Below are 15,479 nucleotides of genomic sequence, written 5' to 3'. Positions count from 1 at the left end.
GTCTCCTGACTCAGATGTGGAAATCGTGAGAGACAGGCCGGGGTGGGATGCAGCACATGGGGAACCCATCAGTGGGATGAGCTGGAGGATCCAAGGCCAGAGCATCCTCACGGATGGAATCTGGGGACCCTCCCGCCTCCCTGGCCCCTTCCCCTCCCTCCTCACGCGGGTGAGAAGCGGAGCCCCATCGTTTTTTCAAATCTTTATTGTAAATAAATTCTGCGACATTGCAGGAGGCGGCCGAGCCCGGAGCCAGGGCCGAGCCCGGAGCGGCGGCCCGGCGGCTCCGGCGGCGGCTCCAGCACGTGCAAAGCGGGAGCTCGGGGCCAGGCGGGCGCGGGGCGGGCGCGGGGGTCCCGCCCGGCCCGGCGGTAGCGGAGCAGGCGGTGCGGGGGTGGCGGCGGTGCGGCGAGGGGGCACGGGGACGCCGCCCCGCTGTGCTCGTCCCCGGGACGGGACGGGGCCGTGGGCGCAGCGGGGGCTGGGGGGGCTTTGCTCGCTTGGCTCTGGAAGCACCGGGTGCCCCCCCCCCCGCCGCGGGCCCTCCCACCCTGACAGCGTTTAAAATCATTAAGAAAAATCCCGGTATTTATATATATATAGATATATATATATATATATTATAATGTCCCCAAACCCAGTGACAACGGTGGCTTCTTGCTCTGAACCAGGGGTGTCCCCTCGCCGCGGGGAGCACCCCGGCACCGTGGCTGTGACAGTTGTTGGGGACACTGCGGGTGACAGTGATAGAGATGGGGGGTTGATCCAGACCCCTGATGCCCACGGTGGTCCCAGGTCCCCATGTCTCCCAGCCCATTGCTGATCCATCACACAAGGAGCCACCACTGAAGCCCAGCCAGGGGATGTCCAGCCACCCCCATCCTGCTGTCACCTCCCACCCTGTCCCCTGTGGTGCCACCACAGCCACGGCACCCGTGGGTGCTCAGTGGGGCTGTCACACCAGGCTGGGGGCCACCACACACTTTGGCCATGGCTGGGCTTGGGGACACCCTTGGTCACTCTCTGTCTCCATGGCAAAGGCGCCTGGTGGTGGGCAGGGACACTGGGCAGGGAGGGGACACAGAGGGGACACCCCCACTCCGCTGTGGGCAATGGGTTATCGTTCCCCATTGTCCCCCTGCTGAGTGTCCCCAGGGGTGTCCCCACACGCACACACACACGGGGTTGTGTCACCCAGTGCCACCAGGGACGCTCCCCCTCCATGCTGAGTGTCACCAGTGGTTAAAGGGACCAGTGTGGCCCCGGTGCTCCGTGGTGCTGTGGTTTGGGTGGCCCCACAGAGCACCCCATGCAGGGTGACATGTGCCACGTGCCACAGGGAGGGGGTGATGCCTCCCCCCAGCCTGCCGCGGGGGTGGGGGGACACCCAGTCTGTGGGGAACGGGTGCCACAAGCCTGCCCTGGGACTGGGGGTGGTCAAGTGCCACCCAGAGAGCAGCCCCATGTGTGCCCAGCCCAGGGCTCACCCTGTACCCTTGTCCCCTGGGGGGTCCTTCTGTCACCCTGAACCCCAGTGTCACCAGTTTGGGGTTCACCTGCCTGAGATGGGGAAGTGGGGGGAAGTCTTGAGGGAGAGCTGTCACCCTGTGGGTGCCTGTCCCACCACTGGGGACTTCGGCGTCCCATGGCTTGGGGGGTGCAGCCGTGACATGGGGGATCGGGGGAGAATTTCAGGGACAAACCCCACACGGAGTTTGGGGGTGGGGAGGCACATCTGGGAGTGCAGGACTCGGCCCCCGTGGGACCCAGCCCAGGCACCGGGGGTGTGGGGGACGTGATTCCAGGCCCTGAACTGGGAAAGGGTGCTGGCCTCGTACTGGGTATTACTGGCCTGGTACTGGGGCTATACTGGCCTCGTCCTGGGGTACACGGGCCTGCCTTTTGGGGTCCCAGGCCCCGGCTGAAGATGCTGCTGCAGGGCAGAGGGGATGTGGGGCAGGGGCTCCCCGCTGGCCCCCCGGGTACATTCATTCATCCAGTGCCGAGCGCCGCCAGCCCGGGGGGGCCGGGGTCCCCGTACATTCGTGCGGTGCGGGGGGGGCCGGGGGGCGGTCCCGGGTGGCCCCCCCCGCTCTCCTCCTCGGCCGGACCCTCGGCAGCGCCGCCCCATTTAATTGCTGTTAATGAGGCGCTGGGGGGGGTGGGGCAGAGCGGCCCCGCTCAGGCCCCCCGGACCTGCAACACAGAAGTGGGGTGCGTTTAGTGGGGGGCTGTGACAGGGGGTGACACATGGGGGGACACTGAGCTGAAATGAGCCAGCACCGGGGGGGGGGGCTGCTGCCAGGCCCCCCCAGCCGCTGCTCCCGTTCAGCCGTGGGGGCACAGAGATGGAGACAGCACGGCCGGACACACAGCACACGGACAGACGGGCCCGGGGGCTCCCACGCCGTCAGGCTGCCGGACGGTGACGGTGACAGGGACGGTGACGAGACGATGGGGGGGACACGGTTACACTCCCTGCTGCGCCGGGTCGTACCTTCCTCGGCGGATGTTCCTTGGGGGGGGTGGCAGGGGGAGAGGAGAGGAGCATTAGTGCCACCCCGTGTCCCGCTGTCCCCCTGGTGCGTCCCCCCACCCCGGTGTCCCTGGTCCCACAGGCAGCAGCAGTGTCCCAGTGCCAGGTAGGAGCACACACGGGGGGCCACCGACACAGCCCCGCCCCAGCACCCCATGCTTGGGGACAGACACGGCCACGGGGTCCGGGTGACAGTGACACCCCAATGGCACATGCAGGCAGGGCAGGCAGGGGCCAGGGGGCAGGCAGGGCTGGGACAAGGGACCAGGCAGGGCCAGGGGACCAGGCAGGGCCAAGGGGACCAGAGGCCGCACCGCAGGGGATGCCCAGCTGGGGGGACTGGCAGCGCCCCAGCAGGGCACGGCCTGGCCCTGGCGCGGGTGTCGGTGCACGGGGGGGACGTGGCCGGTGACAGCAGCAGAGGGGACGAGCCATGCGGTGGCTGCTTACTTAAATCCCCAGCCTGTCCCCCCTAGGACGATGGCAGCCACCAGCACGGCCCCCGCGATGGAGCCGATAATGATATTGGTGCCACTGGGACCTGTGACAGAGGGGGACAGGGGAGGAGGGGACAGGGTCACACGTCAGTGGGAAGGGGACACGGGGACATAGCCCCAGGGATGCCCCAGTGCCACAGGGACTCGGGAAGGGGACAAACCCAGCCACAGGGAACATGTCAGTGGGGAGGGGACAGGGGGACAGCAGGACACAGCAGTCCCAGTGCTGTGGGGACCTGGGAGGGAGACAAACCCAGCCACAGGGACACACCTCAGTGGGGATGGGATGCGGGGACATGGGGACACAGCTCCAGGGATGAGAGCTGTGAGGACCTGGGAGAGGGGCAAACCCGGCCATGCCCAGCTGAGCTGTGGCACCAGGGTGGGAGGACACTCTGGAGCCCCGGTGTGGCTGGGGACAAAGCGGGACAGCCCAGCCTGTGAGGCCTGGGGACAGCAGGGAGCCCGTGTCCCCGCGGGCACACGGACCCTTGTACCGCTCCGTCTCCCCCGTCGGCTTCGGCTCAGGGATGGGGTCGTAGACGCTGCAGTCCTTCCCTGTCCACTCTGCCCGGCAGATGCACTTCCCCTCGTTGCTGCAAACCTGTGAGAGGACGGCGTCACCCCCCGCGACCGTGACACTCCCCGGGTGTCCCCCTGTCCCCACCGCGCCCCTCACCCCGTGGTCGAAGCAGATCTTCCCGTCCCAGCTGCCGGGGCAGGAGCTGAAGTTAAAGGCGGTGGCTGGAAGGCATTTGCGGTCGAGACAGAGCATTCCGGGCCCGCAGGGCGTCCCGTCCTCCACGTAGCTCAGGTCCGAGCCATCCACCAGCTGCACGTGGCCGCCCCTGTGCCAGGACAGCCACAGCGGGTGACATCGGGACCCCTGGGACCTGGAGCCATCCCGGTCCCCACGGTGGCACCGTTACCTGCAGTCGACGTAGCGGTTCTGGTGGTAGAAGGTGGTGGTGGCGATCTCCCCGCTGAGCTCCCCCAGCCGCGGCGACCCCGAGATGTTGGCGCAGAGGAGGAAGCCGCAGAGGACGTCCCTGCAAGGCAGCGGTGGTGTCATTGGGATGGCAGGTGGCACCGGGACGGGCCGCGGGGACAAGGGTCACTCACTGCTTGTTGCACTGCAGCCAGCCCAGGCCCTCGCGCCCGCAGTTCCCCCGCTCCGTCCCCTCCACGTTCAGCTTCTCGTAGCAGAAGCGCTCGGCCGAGCCTGGCAGAGAGTGAGTGTCACCTGCTCGTCACCCCCTGCGTTCCCCCACCCCAGGCCAACACTCACTGCGGCCCCACAGCGCGTTGCACTGACGGTCCCGGGTTTTGCAGCGCCCGCCATAGCATCGTCCCTGCAGGGATGGGAGAGGGGTCAGGGGACTGGAGAGGAGTCAGGGTCCTGGAGGAGGCTCAGGGGGCTGGAGAGGGGTGATGAGGCTGGAGCAGGGCTCACACAGGTGCGCTGCAGGGAGGTGCTGCAGGGACAATGAGCCCCACACATGTCCCCCCCACGCCTGGTCCCAGGACACTGCCCCGGCTCACGTGGTGCAGGGAGCAGGAGCCACACGTGTGCACAGCCACGGGACAGCAGTGGGGGCTCAGGGCCCCCTGCTCACCCCAAAGCCCACAGCCATGTGTGTGTGCGTGCGTGGCTCAGCTGTGGCTGCAATTGCTGACAAAAAGTCACAGAGGCACAGACTGGTTTGGGTTGGAAGGGACCTTAAAGCCCATCCAGTTCCATCCCCTGCTGTGGGCAGGGACACCTCCCACCAGACCAGGTTGCTCCAAGCCCCATCCAGCGGGGCCTTGGACAGTCCCAAATGTGCTTCCAACACGCACAAGCCCTGATGCTGGAGCCCGGGGGGATGTGCCCAGCCCCAGGGCTGTGTCCCACCAGGCTGGGCTCAACTCACCTGCTCGTTCTCACAGAAGTATCCATCCAGCTTGTGGAGGTTGGGGGGACACTGTGGGGACGTGGAGAAGAGGTTGGGTGATGCCACAAGGCCCCACAACATGTCCCACCATGTCCCCCCGGCCCCACTCACCTGGCTGGAGTCGCCGGTGCAGGTCTCGGGGATGTCACACTCGTTCACAGCCTCCCGGCAGGACACGCCACGTGGCTCGTACTGCCCGGGGCACAAACCCAGCTCATCAGGAACGGGACAGGACCCCACTGGATCCACATCTGGACCCGGGCCCCCTGAGCCCCCTGGATGCTCCCAGCCCCGCACCTTGCAGCCCTTGCAGCAGAGCCCGTCGCTGCACATGGCGTCATGGGTCAGGGTGCACTTCTTGCAGCAGTTTCCCCCGCTCCTCGCACACTCCTGCCAGGACAGCAGCGGGAATCACGGCCATCAGCCCCCTGGCAGCCCCGGCAGCCCCCCAGAGCGGGGGAAGCAGCCCCCCGACCCTGCTCACCGCCAACGAGCCACAGTCGCACTCCTCGCCTGCCTCCACGAAGCCATTGCCACACTCCGGAGGGTCCAGGAGCTGCCGGGACCGAGGGGGGGACATCATACACACACATGAGAGTTGCTGGGGACCCCTGAGCCAGCTGCTGCCATGGGTCCCCCGAAAAGGGCATCACATCCCTGGGGAATGGCAGCACCCCCAAACTGCTGCCAAGCACGAGGCTCTTCCTGCTCTGGGGGTTCAGCACCAGCACCTTGACCGTGGCAGGGGTTGGGGACGCCAAGAGTCCCGAGGGACCCCAGAAGCCACCCCCAGAGCATCGCTCGCCACTGTGACCCCCAGAGGGGTCGGGGAGGCCGTTACCTTCAGGGGTTTGTTGAAGAGGCAGCTGCCGCCGCCGTCCTGCAGGAACTGGTTGTACTCATCGATGCTGCAGCGGGAGAACTTCCGAGGGAGGTAGTACCTGCGGGATGGGGGTCACTGTCACACCCTGCCCTGCCCGGGGGCACTGCCAGGCACCCGAACCCGGGCAGGACCTCGGCGATGCCCCCGCCGGCAGCGCTGACACGAAGTGTGCAGGGGATGTGGCAGTGCCACCCCGAGCGGGCACCCACCCTGTGTCCTCCATGATACAGCCCAGCCACGAGTCCGGACACCGGCAGTCCCCTGGGAGGAGAGGAGAGGACAGGGCTGGGGGTGCTCACTGTCCCGCCGCCGGCCTGGTGGCACCGCGGAGCGTCCCCACCGTCCCCACGGCCCCGCGGGAGGCGGGTACCTGCGGCCGTGCGGTGCTTGTTCCACATCATGCCCACGTTCTGCCCCAGGGTCTGCGCCAGTGTCACCGCCATGGCCGCCACGTTGCCGTACTGCGCGGGAGCGACGCGGTGTCACCGCAGGGACCCCCGTCCCTGTCCCCAGCCCGCCCTCGCGGGGGTCTCGCCGCACCCACCTCGTTGACGCCGCCGGCGCGGGCAGGGGAGCAGATACCCCCGACAAAGGCGGTGCCGCTGCGGCTGCTCTGAAACGTCCGACCCCTGCGAGGAAGAGGATGGTGGGGACGGAGGACGCGGTCCCGGGCCCCGGGGGGGGGGGACGCGTGGCCACCGCGCTCACGAGAAGAGGTGGACGGTGTCACTGTGCTCTGCCAGCCCCTCGCGCCGGTACTTGACAAACTCGTTCAGGGTCTCCAGGGAGTCTTGCCCCATCCGGATCCGGTCCTCCGCCGCCCACGTCTCCATGGCCACCAGCACGATGCGGGTGTTTAGCTGCTCCTTGTAGATCTGTGGGAACAAAAGGACGGTGCTGGGGACGCGACCCCTCCCAGGGACAAACCCACCAGCTACCAGGGATAAACTGCTGTGGACAACTTGAGGAGCTGGGCACACACATCTGTCACCAGGGACAATTCCCGGGGACAAAACACCAGTGGGACAAACCCACCAGGTGCCAAAGAAGAAAAACAAGAGTGGGACCAACTACATGGGGACAAACTCTCAAGGGACCAACCCAGCAGGTGCTGAGGACCAAGCCCCCGAGATAACACCAGGAACTAGGGACAAACTCCCTGGGAACAAATCCACCAGCTGCTGGGAACAGTCTCCTCAAGGACAACCCCCCAAGGACAAACCCCACCAGGACTGGGGATAAACCCTCTCTCCAGGGATAAGCCCACTGGGGATAAACCCCTTGGGAATGAAGCCCCCAAGGGACAAACCCATCAGGTGCCAGGGATTAACCTTCCCAGGGACAATCCCCCCGGGGACAAATTCCTTCCAGGGACCCCCCTCACCATGTCAGCCAGATTGACCACGGACTTGGCGAAGTTGCTGGTGAGAACCACGGACTTGCGGAGCTGCAGGAACTGGGAGCACACCAGGGCCAGGCGGGATTGGGGGGGCCAGCCCGACCCCTCACTGCCCCTGCCAGCCCCTGGAACCTCCCGCTCACCAGCTGATGGTCGTTCACCACGGCCAGCTCGATGTACTTGGTCTCGCTGTGCACCGTGTGCTGGGCTCGGCGGACCTGCAGAGGGAACCCGCGGCTGAGCTGGCACCGGCACCCGGATGGGGCTCCTGACCCCGCCAGGGATGTTTGGGGTCCAGGGAGAGGGGAGAGCCACTGGGTGGTCTTGGGATGCAGCCCCAGCAGTATTCCATTGGGTCCCCTGGGCACCCCTGAGCGCAGGCAGGAGCAGCACCCTGCAAACACCACCCCAGCACCCACGGAGCAGCCTGGCTGCACCCGCAGCCAACTGACAGAAATCAACCAGGGTCAAGCACACTTGTCCCCTGCCCCATGTCCTCCGTCCCCTGCCCTGTGTACCCCGTTGACCCCACTAACCTGCCGCCGCCGCCGCAGCTTTGGTGTCCCACCCGGGACACGCTGGCTCAGCGCAGGGAAGAGGCAGCCTGGAGGGAGGGGACAGAGATGGTGGGACACAAGGACACGGGGCCACTGAGGCCACCGATCCCCAGGAACAGCTCCGTACGAAGGCTCACCCAGTCGGGGGCAGCTGGGGACGCGCTGGACGATGTGTGGTCGAAGGCCCTGCCACGGGGAGAGGTGTGTCACGGCCGTGCGTGGAGGGGAGGACTGCCACGTCCCCGTGTCCCCATGGCTGTCCCCAAGCCACAGCCAGACCCGTAAAGCTGCCTTGGGGACACTCAGGCAGGCACACGGCAGTGCCACCGCTCACCTGCCCGTGCTCGGCGCCCGCCTGGGGCTCGATCAGGTACGTGGCTCGGCCGTCCGAGAAGACGCCGCTGCAAACAGAGGTGGGCGTGTCGGGGTGCAGAGGGGTGCGGCCCCCCGGCCCCCCTGGCAGTGGGGGTACTCACCGCAGGCCCTGGCAGCTGGAGAGAGCGGCAAAGGAGCGGGGCTGCCCCCGGATCCGGCCCTGGTAGTAGCAGTGCTCCCCCGCGCCCTGCGGAGCGGGGACGGGCGCTGAGCCCCGAGTCCCGCCCTGCCCCGCACCCCCAGGGGCCGCACCCAGCCCGGGGGCTCTGGGGTTCACTGCCGGGCACCCTCAGGGTGTGCCTGGTGCCCACAGCACCCAGGGATCCCCCGCTGGAGGAGCATCCCCCATCATCATGGCAGCCCCCCCCATGCAGGGGCTGGGCACCCCAGGGGCAGTGGGCACCGAGGGGCACGGGGGTGGGGATGAGCTGCTTGGGACCATTCGTGGGCTTTTGTGGGATTTATGAACCGGCCACCACAACCCCTGCACTGGCACAGTATGGCACGGCATGGCATGGCATGGCATGGCATAGCATGGCATGGCATGGCATGGTTTGGCACAGCACAGCGTGATTTGGCACAGCACAGCGTGATTTGGCACAGCATGGTTTGGCACGGCACAGCACAGCATGGTTTGGCACAGCATGGCACAGCATGGCACACATCTTACCGTGCTGTGGCTGCCGTTGCTGCCCGCGCCGACGTGCCGCTCCACGTAGTGGGAGGCAAGGAGGTGGCTGCAGGGAGCAGGTGGGGGATGAGAGGCCGTGGGGTGGGGAAGAAGAGGAGGAAGAGAAGGAAGAGGGAGACCACAGCATCTATCCATGTGCAGGGCACCACCCCAGTGTGGGACACCACCCACCATCCATATACACGGAATCGCCTCAGCATGGGAACCCCCAGTTTGGGAGGGCGCTGGCGTCCCATGGGCCCCTCTCCCCTCTGCTCCTCCCCCCGGCTCAGCCCCCACTGCTGCAGCTGGGATGGCTCCGCACAACTGCCCCATCCCCGAGCACCCCCCAGCCCCTCCCCTCCTCCCGGGGGGCACCAGCAGGCCCATGCTGGGTCTCCTGCCCGGACCCCCGGGTCACTCACTGGTTCAGCCGGAGATCGAGGGTGAAGGCTGAGCCGAAGGCACGCACCATGAAGCTCACCTGTGCCAGGTGCAGCCCCTGCAGGACAGCCAGAGCCGTCAGCCCCCCCGCCTAAAATTCATAGCTAAAATAATAATAAAACCCCAACCCAAATATGCAGTCTGTTTTCTTTTTTTTCGCCGAAAAATTCAGCCTAAAAGAAAACCGGGTTTTTTTTCTTAAACCCATCACCCCCTGGAGCACTGGGATGGCACCTGCGTCCCATCCCCCCCTCCGCGGGTGCCGTGCGGGGCTGGGGGTGCCGGAGGGTCCCCTCGGCGCTGGGCCCAGCCCGGCCGCGGCAGCCGAGCCGCCGCTTCTCCTGCCCTGCGGCGCCGCCGCTCCTGACCTAATTCCTGCCGCCGGCAGCGGCAGCGGGAGCCGAGCGCTGCGGCGCGGCCTCAGCCCCGGCAAACTCGGCGCACGGGTGAGAGCCCGGCAGCGGCTGCGGGCCCCTCCGGTGCTTCACATGGCGAAACGGCAGAAAAGCCAAACCCGTCCTGGCGTGCCCTGTCCCCTCGCTGGGAACCCAGCGCAGCTCGGGATGAGGACACTGGGATGAGGAACCGTCTGTCACCACGGGGAGGGGATGTCCCAGGCCCCGACCGCAACCCTGGGGTCTGGCAGCAAGGCCGGAGAGGGCTCTGCCGCGGGGACCTAGCCCCGAATTCCCCAGGATCTCCGCCGCTCCCTCCCCCCGCGACACCCTGGCTTAACACCTCCCTGGCCTCCCGCCAGCGCGGCGGCTGCCGGCGCTTCCCGGCGTCCGGCGGTTTCACTCGACGCCGGGTGTAAATCACCTCTGCGGCGAGAGCAGCTCCTCATCTCGCCTTTATCCGGCGCGGACGGGGATCGATGGGCGCCGGCCTCCGCGGCTGCCAACACCTCAACTCCCCCGTGCCGGATGGGGCGCGTGTGCCGCTCCCCGAAACGCTGGGACAGCCGGCCACGGGGTGAAGGTCACTGCCCAGTGCCCGAGCCCGGGCTGGTCTGGGGAGCAGCACTGGGGGGGGACATGGGCGCCGCTCCCACGCGGCCTGGATCCGTCCTTGCCGGACCCACGAGCCTGTTCCTGTGGGAGCCCTGCCCGCCACCTGCCCGCTCCCGTTTCATCCCTCCCAATGCCCGCGCGCCACTGGTTCCCAGATTTAATGGGATTTCGCGGCACAATTCAGTGTCCCTCCTGGGAGGATGGCAGCGGGATGGTCCCTGGGGGGACGAGGGCTCCAGTTCGGGACGCTGGTACCCACGCACACGCTGGGTGCGGCTGGGCCAGTGACGGCGGCTGTCTGGGGACCTGGACCTTCCACCTGCCAGGGACCCCGGAAAGGGAGCGGCTAGGGGGCTGTCGTTCACTTACGGGTCCTCCGCCTCCTCCTCCTCCTCCGGGCTCATTCCTGACCCTGGTGTCCAACTGATGCTTTGGGACTTCTCCTCCCGAGCTCTGCCCCACCAGCCGGCTGGGGTGGGTGATTTGGGACACCACCCGCCCTTCCTGCCATGTGGCCCGCGGGAGCCTCCGCGGCAGCGCGCCGGCCTGCGCGGCAGGACCTGCGGGGAGGGGACAGGGTCGCGGCCACCCTGGAAGGGCTGGGGGCTCAGGGGGCTGCGGAGAAGAAGGGATGGAGACACAGGGGCCTTGGGGACATGGGGACGTGGAGGGCTGGGGACGAGGAGGGACACGGAGATGGGAACACGAGGGGACAGAGTTGGTGAACACGCTCGGGGGGTGACCCAAGTGTGGCACTGCATCCAGCAGGGGACACCCATGTCCTGGATGGGAACATGGAGGGTGGGTACAGGGGTTGTCCCAGGGTGGACAGCTGGGGAACATCCAGGTGCGCTGGTGTGCCCAGGAGGGGACATCCAGCAAGCACGGGCTGGGAGGGGTGCCCAGGGGATGGGGGTGACCAGCAGGAGAATACATCCGGGTGGGGAAGCTCAGGAGGTCTCAGATACAGTGGCATGTCCTGGAAGGGACACACAGGGGACATGGGTGGCTGATAAAGTGATGCATCCCGGGGGGGTCATGCAAGGGAGACGGGGGCTCAGAAATGCCATCACACCTGAAGGAAAGGTTGGGGGGGGGTCAGCATATCCTGGAGGGGACATCCAGGGAAAAGGGGGGACTGGAATGGGGACGCATCTCAGAGGGGACACCCAGGGGACAGGGAGGGCCGGGATGGGGACACCACCGAACGGGAGATGGAAGACTGGTATGGGGACACCCCCCCTAGAAGGGACAACGAGGGGACAGCAGGACTGGTGCAGGGACACCTTTGGAGGTGACAGCCAGGGGACACGGGGGGTGGCCGCTATGGGGAAACATCCCAAGGGAACGTGGAGGGCTGCTATGAGGACATCTATGGGGACATGCAGGGGACGGGGAAGCCGAGATGGGGACACATCCTGAAGGGGACACGGGGTCTGCTATGCGGCCACCTCCGGAGAGGGAACACGGCGGGGGCCGGTGCGGGGACAGCGCGGTGGAGGGCGCGGGGCCGGAGCAGGCGCGGGGCCGGGTCCGGGGGGGGACGCGGGGCTGAGGGGCCGGTGCGGGGCCGGGGCTCTGCGGGGCCGGGGCCGGGCAGGTGCGGGGGGATCGCGGGCCCGGCCCCTCCCGGGGCTCTGCGGGGCGGCGCTGCGGAAAAATGTGTCGATGCAGCGAAAAAGCCGCAGCGGCGGCGGCGGGGCCGGGAGCGGAGCGGGGCGATGCGGGGCCGGGAGCGGGGCCGGGAGCGGGGCGATGCCGGAGCGGGAGCGGGTCCGGACCTACCTGCCCGCGGGGCGAGCGAGAGCAGCGCGGCCAGCAGCCACCCCCGCAGCGGGCTCATGGCTCCCTCATGCTCCGCCAGCGGCCGCGCCGGGCCCGCCGCGCCGGGGACCGTCACCGTCCCGTCCGGCCCCCCCCCGCCCCGGGCCGGGCCAGCAGCGCCGCCCCCGCCCCGCCCGCACGCGGCCCCGGGCCCGCCGGACCGGACCGGCACCGGCACCGGCAGCGCCGGCAGCGGCACCGGCAGCGCCGCCCCGGGCCCGCCCCGCCCCGCCCCGCCCCGCCCGGGCCCGCCGCCCCCGGTATCGGCCCCTTCCACCCTCCCCGCCCCGGCTGCCGCAGCGCCGCTGGCACCCGCGGCACTGCAGCACCGGAGCCCCACTGGCATCACCCCCGGGCCGGCAGCACCCCCGGCCGGTACCGGAGCTCCCGGTCGCTTCATCCCCGGAATGGTACCGGAGCGGCGGGCCGGCACTGGGCACCCCGCACCAGCAGGGACTGGAGTGGATCAGGCAGTGCCAGATGCCTCCCAGCCAGCATCAGACTGTGTCCCCCCGCACCCACCAGTACAGGAACACCAGTACGGGCACTCCCCAGTCTATACTGGACCTCCCGAGGTCTGGAACCCTGAGCCAGAACCAAACCCCCTCAGGCACTGCTGCCCCCCCCCGCAGCCAGTGCAGGACCCCCACACCAGTACCAGCCCCTCCAGCCAGTACCAAACCCTCCAGACACCAGTACCAGGCGCCCCAGCCAGTACAGGGCCTCCAGCTGGGATTGGAGGCCCCCAGCCTGTACCGAGTTCCCCTCGGCTGGTACCGAGTCCCTGACTAGTCCCTGACTAGTCCCCAGTCCCCAGCTGGTTCCCAGCCAGCCCCAGAGCCCCTGTAGATTGTACTGAGGCTTCCAACCAGTACCAGGACCCACAGCCATTATCAGAGCCCCCCATCTGGGACTGAAGCCCCCACCCAGAACCACCTTCCCAGCTGGAACTAAGCCCCTGACTGGTCCCAGGGCTGGTGCTGGCTGTGGCTCAGGCTGGAGCCAGGGGTTCCAAGGGGATGGTGCTGAGAGCAGGAAGTGCTGGTGCCCAGCACTGGGGACATGGGGTGATCCTGGGCCATCCCCAGTGGGTGGGTGATGTCACCCAGGGGTTCTGAGGAGTCCCCACCCTCAGGAAGCAACAGAACCAGGAGTCTCTCTCTGCTCTGATTGTGTTCCCTCCTGGTGGGAATGGAACAATTTTAGGGAGACAAGCCCCAGTAAATTCTTGTTTATTGCAGCTGGAGGAGGGGAGAGCAGCATGGGGGGTGATGCAGCTCATGGGGGGAGGCAGCACAGCCACAGGCACCTCCAGGAGGGGCTGTCCTGGTGGGCACAGAGGCTCCAGCCCCAGGTGATGGATGCACCAACCATTGCAGAGAGGACTATTCCCTCAGGACTGAGGGTGGGACACAGACCTGGAGACCACCAGCCCCAGCTCTTCCTTCTGGGGGTGCCCAGGGCCACCCTTGGGCTCCCCGTGGAGGGCAATGGGCAACCTCTGCCTGTGTCGGACCAGGAGACAGGGGCTCAGCTGAGTGACCACATGCTCCAGAGTGGGGAGGATGCAAGTACTTCAGTGGCCCCAGCTCATCCCAGCTGCCCTGGGAAGGCCCTGGAGCTCCTCCAAAAGAGCAACCTGGGGGCCCTGAACCCCCAGTTCACATGCCTCACCCTCCTCCAGGACCTTTTTGGTCCATTTTGTGTTGCCACTCCAACAAGTCCCTGTGCAGCTCAGCCCATCACCCGCAGTGCTGTAGGGAACCGAGCCCAGAGGGGCGGGTGCACCCTGGCCTGCTTTGGGCAGAAGATGTGCTGAGGGCTGTGCTCAGACTGGGGGGCTCAAAACCCCCTCGCACCCCCAGGCTGAGCGATGGGGGGGCACTCACAGGGACAGCTCCCACGGGGGCTGCACAGGAACAGGCTCCAGAAACGCCTTCTCAGCCACACCCAGGGGGTTCCCGAGGGCTTTCCAGGCAGATCAGCCCGGATCAGCCCCACCTCCCTCCATGACAGCATTGGGGCAGGCAGGGCTTCCAAACTGGGACCTGCTGCCCTCAGACCTGCCTCTTGCTCCACGCAGTGAGGGGAGGAACTGCAGCATCAGGTGCAGCAGAGCTGATCCAGCAGCTGCTTGGCTCCTCAGGAGCTCTGAGCCTGCTAGCCTGAGGGGCAGAGTCCCTCTCAGTGCCCTCCTGGTGCTCCTCAGCACCACAGGGACAAAGGGGTGCTCAGCCAGGGTGGATCTACACCAGGGAGCAGCTGATTTGTGGAAGGTGTCCCTGGCCTGGGCAGGGAGTCGGAACTATATGATCTTTAACGTCCCTTCCAACCCGAACCATTCCAAGATTCTGTATCTGCAGCCAGAACATCTGACCCAAGGCCTACAGGGTCCCCAAGTGGCCATAAAGCAGCTGCTTCAGTCTCCCAGAGCAGGGACCCCACAGTGTAAGTCACTGGTCAGCATGAGGAGGGGGCAGGCGGCACTTGGGGGTCCCTCTCCCGTGCCAGGCTTGGCGAAGGACAACAGATCTCCCAGGTCAGCTCACCACCATGAGGTATCCCAGTCTCCACAGGGGACAAACTGGAGCTCTGGTCACCCAGGCCAAGGGCCTGGAGGGGCCATTCCTGAGTCCCCAGGGCACCCTCGTTGCTGTCTGAGGGGCACAGAGCTGGTCACTACCTCCAGGAGGCCGAGCATACCAGGACAGTGGCTGCTATAACCAGGGGGTGCTCCAAACCCCTCTCCCTCTCTGCCTGGGATTACCTCCCTGCTGGGACGTCTCCACAGCAGAGCCCCGAGCCCAGTAGGGTTTTGATCAGCCCTTCATTACAGGGGCTGCAGGAGGTAAAGGACTGGGGTCTGGCTGTTGCACTGGAGAAGGATTTAGCTCAGGAGGAACCTCTGAAGCCTCGTGTGTCCCAAGTCCCTGCTCCCACTACATGATCCCACTTCAAGCCTTTCCTTTGAGCCTGGAGTGAAGGAGAGACTGTTGTCCTTCACTCCAGGATTGAACATTCTCCAAGGACAGACAGACCCCACGCCTCTGGGTGCCTGGCCCGGGACTGTCCCACCCTCCTGCCTTTCCTTTTCCCAACCTGCAGCTGGCAGCAGGCTGACACCTGGCACCACTGAAGGGTTGGCTCCATTCTGCTTGGCACTGCCCTTCAAGAGGCTGTTTTTAGACACTCCAGAACATCCTCTTAGCCAGCCCAGCCCATCCCGGACCTCTATCCCATGGCCCCACGCCTAGGAGAGGTCAACAGGCTCCTACCAACTGCTCCCCCGTTTCTCCACACCCCTCCTTAATGGGCACCATCCCTGCACTGGGTACCACAGCTTCCCAGAG

General features: G+C 66.8%; 1 protein-coding gene across 2 annotated transcripts; it reads right to left on the bottom strand.

The window, feature by feature from the left end:
- Positions 1-594: 594 nt before the first annotated feature.
- ADAM11 (ADAM metallopeptidase domain 11) lies at positions 595-12,202 on the bottom strand. 2 transcript variants are annotated; one of them, XM_048313553.1, is made up of 27 exons: positions 12,091-12,202; positions 10,675-10,865; positions 9,277-9,353; positions 8,852-8,918; positions 8,283-8,368; positions 8,141-8,207; positions 7,944-7,992; positions 7,786-7,853; positions 7,393-7,467; positions 7,235-7,306; positions 6,559-6,725; positions 6,395-6,479; positions 6,221-6,311; positions 6,060-6,111; positions 5,809-5,908; positions 5,452-5,523; positions 5,265-5,357; positions 5,079-5,159; positions 4,947-4,997; positions 4,322-4,385; positions 4,156-4,255; positions 3,963-4,082; positions 3,713-3,881; positions 3,523-3,637; positions 2,987-3,077; positions 2,498-2,515; positions 595-2,196 (listed from the first exon to the last, which is right to left on the bottom strand). In XM_048313553.1, exons 1-27 carry the CDS (start codon positions 12,146-12,148, stop codon positions 2,142-2,144), a joined length of 2,334 nt encoding a protein of 777 aa, XP_048169510.1. In that variant the 5' UTR covers positions 12,149-12,202; the 3' UTR covers positions 595-2,141. The 2 variants fall into 2 exon arrangements, with proteins under 2 accessions (XP_048169510.1, XP_048169516.1); XM_048313559.1 differs by lacking the exons at positions 10,675-10,865; positions 12,091-12,202 and adding an exon at positions 10,038-10,628.
- Between the last annotated feature and the right edge of the window lie 3,277 nt (positions 12,203-15,479).

This window comes from Corvus hawaiiensis, chromosome 1 (genome assembly GCF_020740725.1).
Source record: "Corvus hawaiiensis isolate bCorHaw1 chromosome 1, bCorHaw1.pri.cur, whole genome shotgun sequence".
Lineage (NCBI taxonomy): Eukaryota > Metazoa > Chordata > Aves > Passeriformes > Corvidae > Corvus > Corvus hawaiiensis.
The sequence above is the reverse complement of the archived record's forward strand: the minus strand, read 5'-3'. Positions and strand labels throughout refer to the sequence as shown.